At 48.2% G+C, this 15,174-nt stretch overlaps 1 protein-coding gene across 2 annotated transcripts in view; it reads right to left on the bottom strand.

Moving 5' to 3' along the window:
• Positions 1 to 1,841: 1,841 nt before the first annotated feature.
• Positions 1,842 to 15,174, bottom strand: part of LOC106569858 (E3 ubiquitin-protein ligase pellino homolog 1) — a 68,828-nt gene continuing 55,495 nt past the window's right edge. For both annotated transcript variants that reach the window (XM_045687263.1, XM_045687264.1), the window contains exons 7-8: positions 5,308 to 5,508; positions 1,842 to 4,002 (exon numbers count right to left, since the gene is read on the bottom strand). In XM_045687263.1, coding sequence (XP_045543219.1) covers positions 3,604 to 4,002; positions 5,308 to 5,508 — 600 coding nt within the window. In that variant the 3' untranslated portion in view covers positions 1,842 to 3,603. The remainder of the gene's footprint in view (positions 4,003 to 5,307; positions 5,509 to 15,174) is intronic.

Genomic DNA, 15,174 nt, shown 5'->3' with positions numbered 1-15,174 from the left:
GAGTAAAAGATGTAGATGTCAGAACTCATCCAGGGGGAAGATGTCCTGGTTTTCTTCTCACAGAGAAGTTGAATTAACTTGTTAATCTCAGAAACCCGGAACTACAACAATTGAGAATAATTGCGTCACACGTTACTTGAGTCTGTCCACAAGAGATTATGAATATGTTAATGCTGAGAGAGACAAAGAGAGAGAAAGGCTCTAGTATCATGTGACTATGAAATAACACAGATCATTTCAACCACAAGAGGACAGAGTTGAGCTAACGCTATTCACAATACAATGGCAACATTTGAGTAACAATACAAATGAAAATACAATGAAAATATAAAATGTGTCATGTTTTAAACTTTATTGTTTAAAGTCGGTACAAAAACTGTTAAATCAGAAAACATTCTCAGCTTTTGCCTTAAAGCATCAGAAATCCTCCAGACAGAAGAGATACTCTAGCTCTGGTCCAGGGTGCTACTGCTCAGCCTTCCTTCACTAACGCCCAGGACCAGAGCTAGAGAGAGGGGTAGAGAAACAGAGACACCATGCAGACAGTATACAGAGACAGACATTGGCTGAGTCCAAAATGGCACCCTATTCCCTATATAGTACAGCTGGGTGATATGGAGATAAATTGCCTGAATTGATGCGATACCGATAAATAGAACAATCTGTTTATAACATTAATCTGCACCACAGTTTGTATTATTCTCCTTTAAACTACTACTACTGATCGGTACTGCAGGTGTCGATAATGATCGGTTTAATACGATAAGTGATCGGTACTGCCGGTGTGGATAATGATCGGTTTAATACGATAAGTGATCGGTACTGCCGGTGTGGATAATGATCGGTTTAATACGATAAGTGATCGGTACTGCCGGTGTGGATAATGATGGGTTTAATACGATAAGTGATGGGTACTGCCGGTGTGGATAATGATGGGTTTAATACGATAAGTGATGGGTACTGCCGGTGTGGATAATGATGGGTTTAATACGATAAGTGATGGGTACTGCCGGTGTGGATAATGATCGGTTTAATACGATAAGTGATGGGTACTGCCGGTGTGGATAATGATCGGTTAACGTCCTGGCTATACTATACAGTGCACTACTATTGACCCGAGCCCTATGAAGGGAACAGAGTACCATTAGGGACGACCAGAGAGTAAAGCCCTTACTTGCACACGTTCCCCAATAAAGAGGAACACAGTGCCTTTGACAAGTCCATAGAACAGCTGACAGACAAGATGTTAAGGGTATTATACACCCTACGCAACAACCTACACAACATGGTGATGCGGCGTAATTATGAAATTGCAGGACTGAACACGTTTGTATATTTTTACTACACAATAACCCTAACAGCCATTTGGCTTGGCTTGTGTTGCGTACTTACGTAGAGTATAAACATGAGGCTGTGGACAGTGGGCTGTAGAAGACAAGACAGACACCTTTAACTACTGATGAGGTATCCTCTGAAGTCTGTTGCATGGAGAGTGTCTGTTTGGATGTGTATGGGCCAGACAGGCGTGTGTGTGTATCTATGGGCCAGACAGGTGTGTGTGTGTATATCTATGGGCCAGACAGGTGTGTGTGTGTGTGTGTGTGTGTCTATATCTATGGGCCAGACAGGTGTGTGTGTGTGTATATCTATGGGCCAGACAGGTGTGTGTGTGTGTGTGTGTGTGTGTGTGTGTGTGTGTGTATCTATGGGCCAGACAGGTGTGTGTGTGTGTGTGTGTGTGTGTATCTATGGGCCAGACAGGTGTGTGTGTGTGTGTGTGTGTGTGTGTGTGTGTGTGTGTATCTATGGGCCAGACAGGTGTGTGTGTGTGTGTGTGTGTATCTATGGGCCAGACAGGTGTGTGTGTGTATATCTATGGGCCAGACAGGTGTGTGTGTGTGTGTGTGTGTGTGTGTGTATCTATGGACCAGACAGGTGTGTGTGTGTTCTCCCTGAGGTGAGTATCAGTCAGATTCAGAGAGAGTGGAGATACCATCTGTACACAATACAACACATACTGACACACACTATGTTCTTCTACCCACGTGGGGACCTAAAATTCATTTCCATTCAAAATCCTATTTTCCCTAAACTTAACAGCTGAGCTTAAAATTGCCTTTGTATTCATGAGGATGTGGTAAATGTCCCCATGAGGGAGAATTTCCCTTGTTTTACTAGCCTTGTGGGGACTGTCGGGATTTTAGGTCCCAAAAAGGATATAAGAACCAACCCACAAAATACTGTACACAAAATACACACTCAGAGTAAAAACATGATCAAATACCATCCATAGACAATTTATACTAAGTAATGCCCCTCCCCCACTGAATTCTGAAGGTTGAAGTTCAGGACTACTTTTTACACTGAGGTATTTTGTCCCTATAAATACTGTTCCATTCAGAATTATCGTGACGACTAGATACTTAAGAAGAGAATGACATTCAACATGACCGGTCTGTCTTTACACAGGCAACAGTGTGTGTGTGTGTGTTCAACACTCATTCATAACTACAGACAGCAATCACATAGCTGTCAATCTATCTAACCAATCAAGGGACTACAAATCCCAAGTTGCTCGAAAAGTAGGAAGTCTGCGTCCAAATCTATTGCTTCAAATGTGAAAGGTCATGGCAATGCCTTGTGGGAAAAAATTAACAGTTATAACACGGTGTAGGGTGGAGTTGCCCCTAGATGCTGATCTTGAGTCAGTTTCACATTTTCCCCACTAATGGTTCAGGTTAGAATTGGGGGAGGGGAAGCGGATCCTAGATCTGTACTTCGGGGAAACTTCACCCCTTACACACAGCCAGAACTCCCCATCAGACAGACAACACAGAGGTTTCAATATGACAGGACGTTGTCATGGATACTCAATAGATACATGATGTGGGGGGAGGGACACACACACACACCGCTATACACAAAACTGAACCCCCAAAACACACCTTGGTCGTACTCATTACTGGATACCGTAGCAAAACGTTTCGCAACGGAAAACAAACGTTTCTCATTAGACCAATTGAGGTAGGTTCCTTCCTGTTTGCTTCTAGTGAATACGACCCTTGACCTTGAAATCTGCTATTATTATAGTCTAATAGCACAATAAAAATGTTAAAAGAGTATTGAAGTGAAGCATATTGACCAAGAAGAGTAAAGGAGAATAACTAATGTAGCTTGTCTTCATTTTGGAGTTGAGTTATTATGAAGTCTGGGCAGAAATAAAGGACTTTAAGTCTTAAACATGGATACGGATGGATATTGCAACAATAAAGGAGAATAAACCCATATGTGGTCATATGTTAGTACAATAGATAAATACAGTTTACAGTTCTTTCAGAAACTCAATTATATCCCCCAGTAGTGTTTTGGTTTCTTTTTCTGTTTCACATGAAAATATAGAAATCTTTGTTTTCATTCCCAATAAAAATCAAAAATAGAAAAGGTCACTTAAAAACAGAGAGACAAACAGAAACAGAGAGAATAGTCCAGAAAATCCCCCCGCCCCAAAATCCCAGGGAGTTGGAAGTTATATGCTTTTTGTTAGAAGCGTCGTTCCTTTGCGACCAAAAAGAAAGTAGTTCCGACCAAGGACAAATAGTCCCCCTAGTCGAGTGGGCCCTGGAAGATGAGTCTAACGTATCCCTGCTCGCCGCTCAGTTGCTGGGCGCAGAAGGGACAGGCGGCGTGGAAGGTGTGTGTTCCGTGCGGCAGCGGGATCTGACTCCAGAACACAGCCGTCTTCTCAGAACACACGTGACCACACGGTGAGAAGGCATGGGTGGGCGGAGCCGTGTCCAGATAGAAGCTTGCCTCGCAGCCCAACCAGAGGGGAACGTACGGCCCACTGGCTCGACACATAGGACACTCCCTGCTCCGGCCCTGCTCCCTCTCCTCCTGGTCCCGGTCCAGCCTGTCTCTGTCCCGGTGGCTCCCCCAGTTGTGGTAACCATGGACGTGGCCACACTGGAGATAGACCCACGGCTGCTTCTCATCTGGGGTGTCCTACAGTAGATGAGATACATTGTAAGTAATCCCATAAGGGGAGAATGGAATAGTCACCAGCAACACATACAGCAACAACAGAAACACTTGGATACATCAGAAAACAAACAGAACAGAAACCCCCTGCTGCCTTCTCTACAACTGGTCTTTCCCTACTAGCTCTGACTTTACTCATTAAGGACAAATGTACTGACTATGACTGAGATGTGGTTGTCCCACCTAGCCACTAACTGTAGTGTCTCTGGATAAGAGAGTCTGCTAAATGACTCACTACTGTAGTCTCTCTGGATAAGAGAGTCTGCTAAATGACTCACTACTGTAGTCTCTCTGGATAAGAGAGTCTGCTAAATGACTCACTACTGTAGTCTCTCTGGATAAGAGAGTCTGCTAAATGACTCACTACTGTAGTATCTCTGGATAAGAGAGTCTGCTAAATGACTCACTACTGTAGTCTCTCTGGATAAGAGAGTCTGCTAAATGACTCACTACTGTAGTCTCTCTGGATAAGAGAGTCTGCTAAATGACTCACTACTGTAGTATCTCTGGATAACAGAGTCTGCTAAATGACTCACTACTGTAGTCTCTCTGGATAAGAGAGTCTGCTAAATGACTCACTACTGTAGTATCTCTGGATAAGAGAGTCTGCTAAATGACTCACTACTGTAGTGTCTCTGGATAAGAGAGTCTGCTAAATGACTCACTACTGTAGTCTCTCTGGATAAGAGAGTCTGCTAAATGACTCACTACTGTAGTGTCTCTGGATAAGAGAGTCTGCTAAATGACTCACTAACTGCAGTCTCTCTGGATAAGAGGGTCTGCTAAATGACTCACTACTGTAGTGTCTCTGGATAAGAGAGTCTGCTAAATGACTCACTACTGTAGTATCTCTGGATAAGAGAGTCTGCTAAATGACTCACTACTGTAGTATCTCTGGATAAGAGAGTCTGCTAAATGACTCACTACTGTAGTGTCTCTGGATAAGAGAGTCTGCTAAATGACTCACTACTGTAGTGTCTCTGGATAAGAGAGTCTGCTAAATGACTCACTACTGTAGTGTCTCTGGATAAGAGAGTCTGCTAAATGACTCACTACTGTAGTATCTCTGGATAAGAGAGTCTGCTAAATGACTAAAATGTCTGGCTCAGTTGATAGAGCATGGAGCCATCAACACCAGGGTCGTGAGTTTGATTCCCGCTGGGGCAACCAAAAGGAAAATGTATGTAATAACTGCTGTAAGTGCAAAACATTTATTTGGGGGGGATATATTGTCTTTTGTGTTGTCATTGTATCAGGGAGGGAACTTGCCTTGCGTCTCATGGAGGGGAAGGCCAGGGTGTTGAAGCCGACGGGACACTGGGGCCTGGCTGCGTTGATTTCCTGACGTAGCGCCTCCAGGTGTTTGACGGTGGGGGTGCGGCTCAGGCCCTCGGCCGTGCGCCACAGGAGCGTGGCACCACACAGGTCTATCAGAGAGCCATCCACCAGCTCCTGGCTCTCTGCCTCCACCTGAGGGGAGAGGGGACAACCTTCAAAACACAGGTCTATCAGAGAGCCATCCACCAGCTCCTGGCTCTCTGCCTCCACCTGAGTGGAGAGGGGACAACCTTCAAAACACAGGTCTATCAGAGAGCCATCCACCAGCTCCTGGCTCTCTGCCTCCACCTGAGGGGAGAGGGGACAATCTTCAAAACACAGGTCTATCAGAGAGCCATCCACCAGCTCCTGGCTCTCTGCCTCCACCTGAGGGGAGAGGGGACAATCTTCAAAACACAGGTCTATCAGAGAGCCATCCACCAGCTCCTGGCTCTCTGCCTCCACCTGAGGGGAGAGGGGACAATCTTCAAAACACAGGTCTATCAGAGAGCCATCCACCAGCTCCTGGCTCTCTGCCTCCACCTGAGTGGAGAGGGGACAACCTTCAAAACACGCGTCAATATACGCAACAATATGCATCATTTCATCATCAGAACAGAACATTGGTTAAAATATCACACATTAAACCTACTTTTAAAACGTCCAGATGATTACACTTTAATAAAATGTAAACTGAGATTCAGCGATATGACGTCACCACGAGCAGCACAGCAGATGTTGAGATGAGCACGATGCATGACTTCACTCTCTCAGTCCCACCGAGTATCTGTGCATGACTTCACTCTCTCAGTCCCACCGAGTATCTGTGCATGACTTCACTCTCTCAGTCCCACCGAGTATCTGTGCATGACTTCACTCTCTCAGTCCCACCGAGTATCTGTGCATGACTTCCTCTCTCAGTCCCACCGAGTATCTGTGCATGACTTCACTCTCTCAGTCCCACCGAGTATCTGTGCATGACTTCCCTCTCTCAGTCCCACCGAGTATCTGTGCATGACTTCCCTCTCTCAGTCCCACCGAGTATCTGTGCATGACTTCCCTCTCTCAGTCCCACCGAGTATCTGTGCATGACTTCACTCTCTCAGTCCCACCGAGTATCTGTGCATGACTTCCCTCTCTCAGTCCCACCGAGTATCTGTGCATGACTTCCCTCTCAGTCCCACCGAGTATCTGTGCATGACTTCACTCTCTCAGTCCCACCGAGTATCTGTGCATGACTTCCCTCTCAGTCCCACCGAGTATCTGTGCATGACTTCCCTCTCTCAGTCCCACCGAGTATCTGTGCATGACTTCACTCTCTCAGTCCCACCGAGTATCTGTGCATGACTTCACTCTCTCAGTCACACCGAGTATCTGTGCATGACTTCCCTCTCTCAGTCACACCGAGTATCTGTGCATGACTTCCCTCTCTCAGTCACACCGAGTATCTGTGCATGACTTCACTCTCTCAGTCACACCGAGTATCTGTGCATGACTTCACTCTCTCAGTCACACAGAGTATCTGTGCATGTACACAGGTGCACTTCACGCTGCTACAAGGACTGAGCTACTGGACCAAAACAACAGAGAAGTTTAGCCACGCGCTTCAACGCTCTTAGTTGTTGAGGAAATGGACCGGACAATATTGCTGTTTACTTTGTGCATCTCAAAGTCTACTTTTAAGAAGCACAGTGTTGAAGGGGTGTAGTGTCTAGTATAGCCCTGTAGGTGGCAGGCTAGCCCATCTGTTCTCCATGTCTCTGTAGGGAGGTTGGAGAGCTGGTACACATTACTGACAAACACACACGACACCCAACTGACATCCTGTCTCAAACACGACACCCAACTGACATCCTGTCTCAAACACACGACACCCAACTGACATCCTGTCTCAAACACGACACGACACCCAACTGACATCCTGTCTCAAACACGACACGACACCCAACTGACATCCTGTCTCAAACACGACACGACACCCAACTGACATCCTGTCTCAAACACGACACGACACCCAACTGACATCCTGTCTCAAACACGACACGACACCCAACTGACATCCTGTCTCAAACACGACACGAGACCCAACTGACATCCTGTCTCAAACACGACACGACATCCAACTGACATCCTGTCTCAAACACGACACCCAACTGACATCCTGTCTCAAACACGACACGACATCCAACTGACATCCTGTCTCAAACACGACACGAGACCCAACTGACATCCTGTCACACACACACACACACACACACACACACACACACCAACTGACATGTCACACACACACACACACACACACACACTCACACACACACACACACACACACACACACACACACACACACACACACACACACACACACACACACACACACACACATTATAAATCAAGGCTTTTATCAACACATACTGTAAGGACTCCAGGCCCTGGGGAGTGTGTGAGTTCTCCTATGGGTCTATCCAAACTGGGGAAGGACAAACAGGCCTACTGTCACTGGGTTCTGGTGGGGTGTGTGTGAACATGTCTGCATGCGCATATCTACGTGTTTGTATGGATGGTTTGTGCATGTGTGTGTGTAGGGGAGGGTGTGTCTGTGTGAGGGGGAGGGTGTGTGTGTAGGGGGTGGGGGGGTAGGGTGAGTGTGTGTGTGTGTAGGGGGGGTAGGGTAGGGTGTGTGTGTGTGTGTGGTGGGGTAGGGGGGTGTGTGTAGTGGTAGGGGTGTGTGTGTGTGTGTGTGTGGTGGGGTAGGGTGTGTGTGTGTGTGTGTGTGGGGTAGGGTGTGTGTGTGTGTGTGTGTGTGTGTGTGTGGTGGGGTAGGGTGTGTGTGTGTGTGTGTGTGTGTGTGTGGTGGGGTAGGGTAGGTGTGTGTGTGTGTGTGTGTGGTGGGGTAGGGTGTGTGTGTGTGTGTGTGTGTGTGTGTGTGGTGGGGTAGGGTGTGTGTGTGTGTGTGTGTGTGTGTGTGTGGTGGGGTAGGGTGTGTGTGTGTGTGTGTGTGTGGGGGTAGGGGTGTGTGTGTGTGTGTGGTGGGGGGGTAGGGTGTGTGTGTGTGTGGTGTGTGTGTGTGTGTGTGTGGTGGGGTAGGGTGTGTGTGTGTGTGTGTGTGTGGGTGGGGGGGGTAGGGTGTGTGTGTGTGTGTGGGGGGTAGGGTGTGTGTGTGTGTGTGTGTGTGTGTGTGTGGTGTGTGTGTGGGTAGGGTGTGTGTGTGTGTGGGGGGTAGGGTGTGTGTGAAGGGCATACTGTAGGACACTATGCTGCTGTGTTGACTGCTTCTGTTTCCCCCAGTCACCTGCCTGGTGGAGAGTCCTCTACTGACCGACACACACACTGTCATATATCACTATCTAAATGTACAGCTACAGGCTGGGTATACTGCCATAGGCTACAGCCTCAAATGAACTACAGGCTGGGTATACTGCCATAGGCTACAGCCACAAATCAACTACAGGCTGGATATACTGCCATAGGCTACAGGCTCACATCAACTACAGGCTGGGTATACTGCCATAGGCTACAGGCTCACATCAACTACAGGCTGGGTATACTGCCATAGGCTACAGCCTCAAATCAACTACAGGCTGGGTATACTGCCATAGGCTACAGGCTCACATCAACTACAGGCTGGGTATACTGCCATAGGCTACAGGCTGGGTATACTGCCATAGGCTACAGGCTCACATTAACTACAGGCTGGGTATACTGCCATAAGCTACAGGCTCACATCAACTACAGGCTGGGTATACTGCCATAGGCTACAGCCTCAAATCAACTACAGGCTGGGTATACTGGCATAGGCTACAGCCTCAAATCAACAACAGGCTGGGTATACTGCCATAGGCTACAGCCTCAAATCAACTACAGGCTGGGTATACTGCCATAGGCTACAGCCTCAAATCAACAACAGGGCCATAGGCTACAGCCTCAAATCAACTACAGGCTGGGTATACTGCCATAGGCTACAGCCTCAAATCAACTACAGGCTGGGTATACTGTCATAGGCTACAGCCTCAAATCAACTACAGGCTGGGTATACTGCCATAGGCTACAGGCTCACATCAACTACAGGCTGGGTATACTGCCATAGGCTACAGGCTCACATCAACTACAGGCTGGGTATACTGCCATAGGCTACAGCCTCAAATCAACTACAGGCTGGGTATACTGCCATAGGCTACAGGCTCACATCAACTACAGGCTGGGTATACTGCCATAGGCTACAGGCTGAAATCAACTACAGGCTGGGTATACTGCCATAGGCTACAGGCTCAAACCAACTACAGGCTGGGTATACTGCCATAGGCTACAGGCTCACATCAACTACAGGCTGGGTATACTGCCATAGGCTACAGGCTCACATCAACTACAGGCTGGGTATACTGCCATAGGCTATAGCCTCAAATCAACTACAGGCTGGGTATACTGCCATAGGCTACAGCCACAAATCAACTACAGGCTGGATATACTGCCATAGGCTACAGGCTCACATCAACTACAGGCTGGGTATACTGCCATAGGCTACAGCCTCAAATCAACTACAGGCTGGGTATACTGCCATAGGCTACAGCCACAAATCAACTACAGGCTGGATATACTGCCATAGGCTACAGGCTCACATCAACTACAGGCTGGGTATACTGCCACAGGCTACAGCCTCAAATCAACTACAGGCTGGGTATACTGCCATAGGCTACAGGCTCACATCAACTACAGGCTGGGTATACTGCCATAGGCTACAGGCTGGGTATACTGCCATAGGCTACAGGCTCACATTAACTACAGGCTGGGTATACTGCCATAAGCTACAGGCTCACATCAACTACAGGCTGGGTATACTGGCATAGGCTACAGCCTCAAATCAACAACAGGCTGGGTATACTGGCATAGGCTACAGCCTAAAATCAACTACAGGCTGGGTATACTGCCATAGGCTACAGCCTCAAATCAACTACAGGCTGGGTATACTGCCATAGGCTACAGCCTCAAATCAACTACAGGCTGGGTATACTGCCATAGGCTACAGCCTCAAATCAACTACAGGCTGGGTATACTGCCATAGGCTACAGGCTCACATCAACTACAGGCTGGGTATACTGCCATAGGCTACAGGCTGGGTATACTGCCATAGGCTACAGGCTCAAATCAACTACAGGCTGGGTATACTGCCATAGGCTACAGCCTCAAATCAACTACAGGCTGGGTATACTGCCATAGGCTACAGGCTGAAATCAACTACAGGCTGGGTATACTGCCATAGGCTACAGGCTCACATCAACTACAGGCTGGGTATACTGCCATAGGCTACAGGCTCAAACCAACTACAGGCTGGGTATACTGCCATAGGCTACAGGCTCAAATCAACTACAGGCTGGGTATACTGCCATAGGCTACAGGCTCACATCAACTACAGGCTGGGTATACTGCCATAGGCTACAGCCTCAAATCAACTACAGGCTGGGTATACTGCCATAGGCTACAGGCTCACATCAACTACAGGCTGGGTATACTGCCATAGGCTACAGCCTCAAATCAACTACAGGCTGGGTATACTGCCATAGGCTACAGGCTCACATCAACTACAGGCTGGGTATACTGCCATAGGCTACAGGCTCACATCAACTACAGGCTGGGTATACTGCCACAGGCTACAGCCTCAAATCAACTACAGGCTGGGTATACTGCCATAGGCTACAGGCTCACATCAACTACAGGCTGGGTATACTGCCATAAGCTACAGGCTCACATCAACTACAGGCTGGGTATACTGCCATAGGCTACAGGCTCACATCAACTACAGGCTGGGTATACTGCCATAGGCTACAGGCTCACATCAACTACAGGCTGGGTATACTGCCATAGGCTACAGGCTCACATCAACTACAGGCTGGGTATACTGCCATAGGCTACAGGCTCACATCAACTACAGGCTGGGTATACTGCCATAGGCTACAGCCTCACATCAACTACAGGCTGGGTATACTGCCATAGGCTACAGCCTCAAAATCAACTACAGGCTGGGTATACTGCCATAGGCTACAGCCTCAAATCAACTACAGGCTGGGTATACTGCCATAGGCTACAGCCTCAAATCAACTACAGGCTGGGTATACTGCCATAGGCTACAGGCTGAAATCAACTACAGGCTGGGTATACTGCCATAGGCTACAGGCTCACATCAACTACAGGCTGGGTATACTGCCATAGGCTACAGGCTCAAACCAACTACAGGCTGGGTATACTGCCATAGGCTACAGGCTCACATCAACTACAGGCTGGGTATACTGCCACAGGCTACAGGCTCACATCAACTACAGGCTGGGTATACTGCCACAGGCTACAGCCTCAAATCAACTACAGGCTGGGTATACTGCCATAGGCTACAGCCACAAATCAACTACAGGCTGGATATACTGCCATAGGCTACAGGCTCACATCAACTACAGGCTGGGTATACTGCCATAGGCTACAGCCTCAAATCAACTACAGGCTGGGTATACTGCCATAGGCTACAGCCACAAATCAACTACAGGCTGGGTATACTGCCATAGGCTACAGGCTCACATCAACTACAGGCTGGGTATACTGCCATAGGCTACAGCCTCAAATCAACTACAGGCTGGGTATACTGCCATAGGCTACAGGCTCACATCAACTACAGGCTGGGTATACTGCCATAGGCTACAGGCTCACATCAACTACAGGCTGGGTATACTGCCATAGGCTACAGCCTCACATCAACTACAGGCTGGGTATACTGCCATAGGCTACAGCCTCAAAATCAACTACAGGCTGGGTATACTGCCATAGGCTACAGCCTCAAATCAACTACAGGCTGGGTATACTGCCATAGGCTACAGCCTCAAATCAACTACAGGCTGGGTATACTGCCATAGGCTACAGGCTCAAATCAACTACAGGCTGGGTATACTGCCATAGGCTACAGGCTCACATCAACTACAGGCTGGGTATACTGCCATAGGCTACAGGCTCAAACCAACTACAGGCTGGGTATACTGCCATAGGCTACAGGCTCACATCAACTACAGGCTGGGTATACTGCCATAGGCTACAGGCTCACATCAACTACAGGCTGGGTATACTGCCATAGGCTACAGCCACAAATCAACTACAGGCTGGATATACTGCCATAGGCTACAGGCTCACATCAACTACAGGCTGGGTATACTGCCATAGGCTACAGCCTCAAATCAACTACAGGCTGGGTATACTGCCATAGGCTACAGCCACAAATCAACTACAGGCTGGATATACTGCCATAGGCTACAGGCTCACATCAACTACAGGCTGGGTATACTGCCATAGGCTACAGGCTGGGTATACTGCCATAGGCTACAGGCTCAAATCAACTACAGGCTGGGTATACTGCCATAGGCTACAGCCTCAAATCAACTACAGGCTGGGTATACTGCCATAGGCTACAGGCTGAAATCAACTACAGGCTGGGTATACTGCCATAGGCTACAGGCTCACATCAACTACAGGCTGGGTATACTGCCATAGGCTACAGGCTCAAACCAACTACAGGCTGGGTATACTGCCATAGGCTACAGGCTCACATCAACTACAGGCTGGGTATACTGCCATAGGCTACAGGCTCACATCAACTACAGGCTGGGTATACTGCCATAGGCTACAGCCTCAAATCAACTACAGGCTGGGTATACTGCCATAGGCTACAGCCACAAATCAACTACAGGCTGGATATACTGCCATAGGCTACAGGCTCACATCAACTACAGGCTGGGTATACTGCCATAGGCTACAGCCTCAAATCAACTACAGGCTGGGTATACTGCCATAGGCTACAGCCACAAATCAACTACAGGCTGGATATACTGCCATAGGCTACAGGCTCACATCAACTACAGGCTGGGTATACTGCCATAGGCTACAGTCTCAAATCAACTACAGGCTGGGTATACTGCCATAGGCTACAGGCTCACATCAACTACAGGCTGGGTATACTGCCATAGGCTACAGGCTGGGTATACTGCCATAGGCTACAGGCTCACATTAACTACAGGCTGGGTATACTGCCATAAGCTACAGGCTCACATCAACTACAGGCTGGGTATACTGGCATAGGCTACAGCCTCAAATCAACTACAGGCTGGGTATACTGGCATAGGCTACAGCCTCAAATCAACTACAGGCTGGGTATACTGCCATAGGCTACAGCCTCAAATCAACTACAGGCTGGGTATACTGCCATAGGCTACAGCCTCAAATCAACTACAGGCTGGGTATACTGCCATAGGCTACAGCCTCAAATCAACTACAGGCTGGGTATACTGCCATAGGCTACAGCCTCAAATCAACTACAGGCTGGGTATACTGCCATAGGCTACAGGCTCACATCAACTACAGGCTGGGTATACTGCCATAGGCTACAGGCTCACATCAACTACAGGCTGGGTATACTGCCATAGGCTACAGCCTCAAATCAACTACAGGCTGGGTATACTGCCATAGGCTACAGGCTCACATCAACTACAGGCTGGGTATACTGCCATAGGCTACAGGCTGAAATCAACTACAGGCTGGGTATACTGCCATAGGCTACAGGCTCACATCAACTACAGGCTGGGTATACTGCCATAGGCTACAGGCTCAAATCAACTACAGGCTGGGTATACTGCCACAGGCTACAGGCTCACATCAACTACAGGCTGGGTATACTGCCATAGGCTACAGGCTCACATCAACTACAGGCTGGGTATACTGCCATAGGCTACAGCCTCAAATCAACTACAGGCTGGGTATACTGCCATAGGCTACAGGCTCACATCAACTACAGGCTGGGTATACTGCCATAGGCTACAGGCTCACATCAACTACAGGCTGGGTATACTGCCATAGGCTACAGGCTCACATCAACTACAGGCTGGGTATACTGCCTAGGCTACAGGCTCACATCAACTACAGGCTGGGTATACTGCCATAGGCTACAGGCTCACATCAACTACAGGCTGGGTATACTGCCATAGGCTACAGGCTCACATCAACTACAGGCTGGGTATACTGCCATAGGCTACAGGCTCACATCAACTACAGGCTGGGTATACTGCCATAGGCTACAGCCTCAAATCAACGACAGGCTGGGTATACTGCCATAGGCTACAGGCTCACATCAACTACAGGCTGGGTATACTGCCATAGGCTACAGGCTCACATCAACTACAGGCTGGGTATACTGCCATAGGCAACAGGCTCAAATCAACTACAGGCTGGGTATACTGCCATAGGCTACAGGCTCACATCAACTACAGGCTGGGTATACTGCCATAGGCTACAGCCTCACATCAACTACAGGCTGGGTATACTGCCATAGGCTACAGCCTCAAAATCAACTACAGGCTGGGTATACTGCCACAGGCTACAGCCTCAAATCAACTACAGGCTGGGTATACTGCCATAGGCTACAGCCTCAAATCAACTACAGGCTGGGTATACTGCCATAGGCTACAGCCTCAAATCAACTACAGGCTGGGTATACTGCCATAGGCTACAGCCTCAAATCAACTACAGGCTGGGTATACTGCCATAGGCTACAGCCTCAAATCAAATACAGGCTGGGTATACTGCCATAAGCTACAGGCTCACATCAACTACAGGCTGGGTATACTGCCATAGGCTACAGCCTCAAATCAACAACAGGCTGGTTATACTGGCATAGGCTACAGCCTCAAATCAACAACAGGCTGGGTATACTGCCCGAGGCTACAGCCTCAAATCAACTACAGGCTGGGTTTACTGCCATAGGCTACAGCCTCAAATCAACTACAAGCTGGGTATAC

The sequence above is a fragment of the Salmo salar genome, chromosome ssa01 (genome assembly GCF_905237065.1).
Source record: "Salmo salar chromosome ssa01, Ssal_v3.1, whole genome shotgun sequence".
NCBI classification, from domain to species: domain Eukaryota; kingdom Metazoa; phylum Chordata; class Actinopteri; order Salmoniformes; family Salmonidae; genus Salmo; species Salmo salar.
The sequence above is the reverse complement of the archived record's forward strand: the minus strand, read 5'-3'. Positions and strand labels throughout refer to the sequence as shown.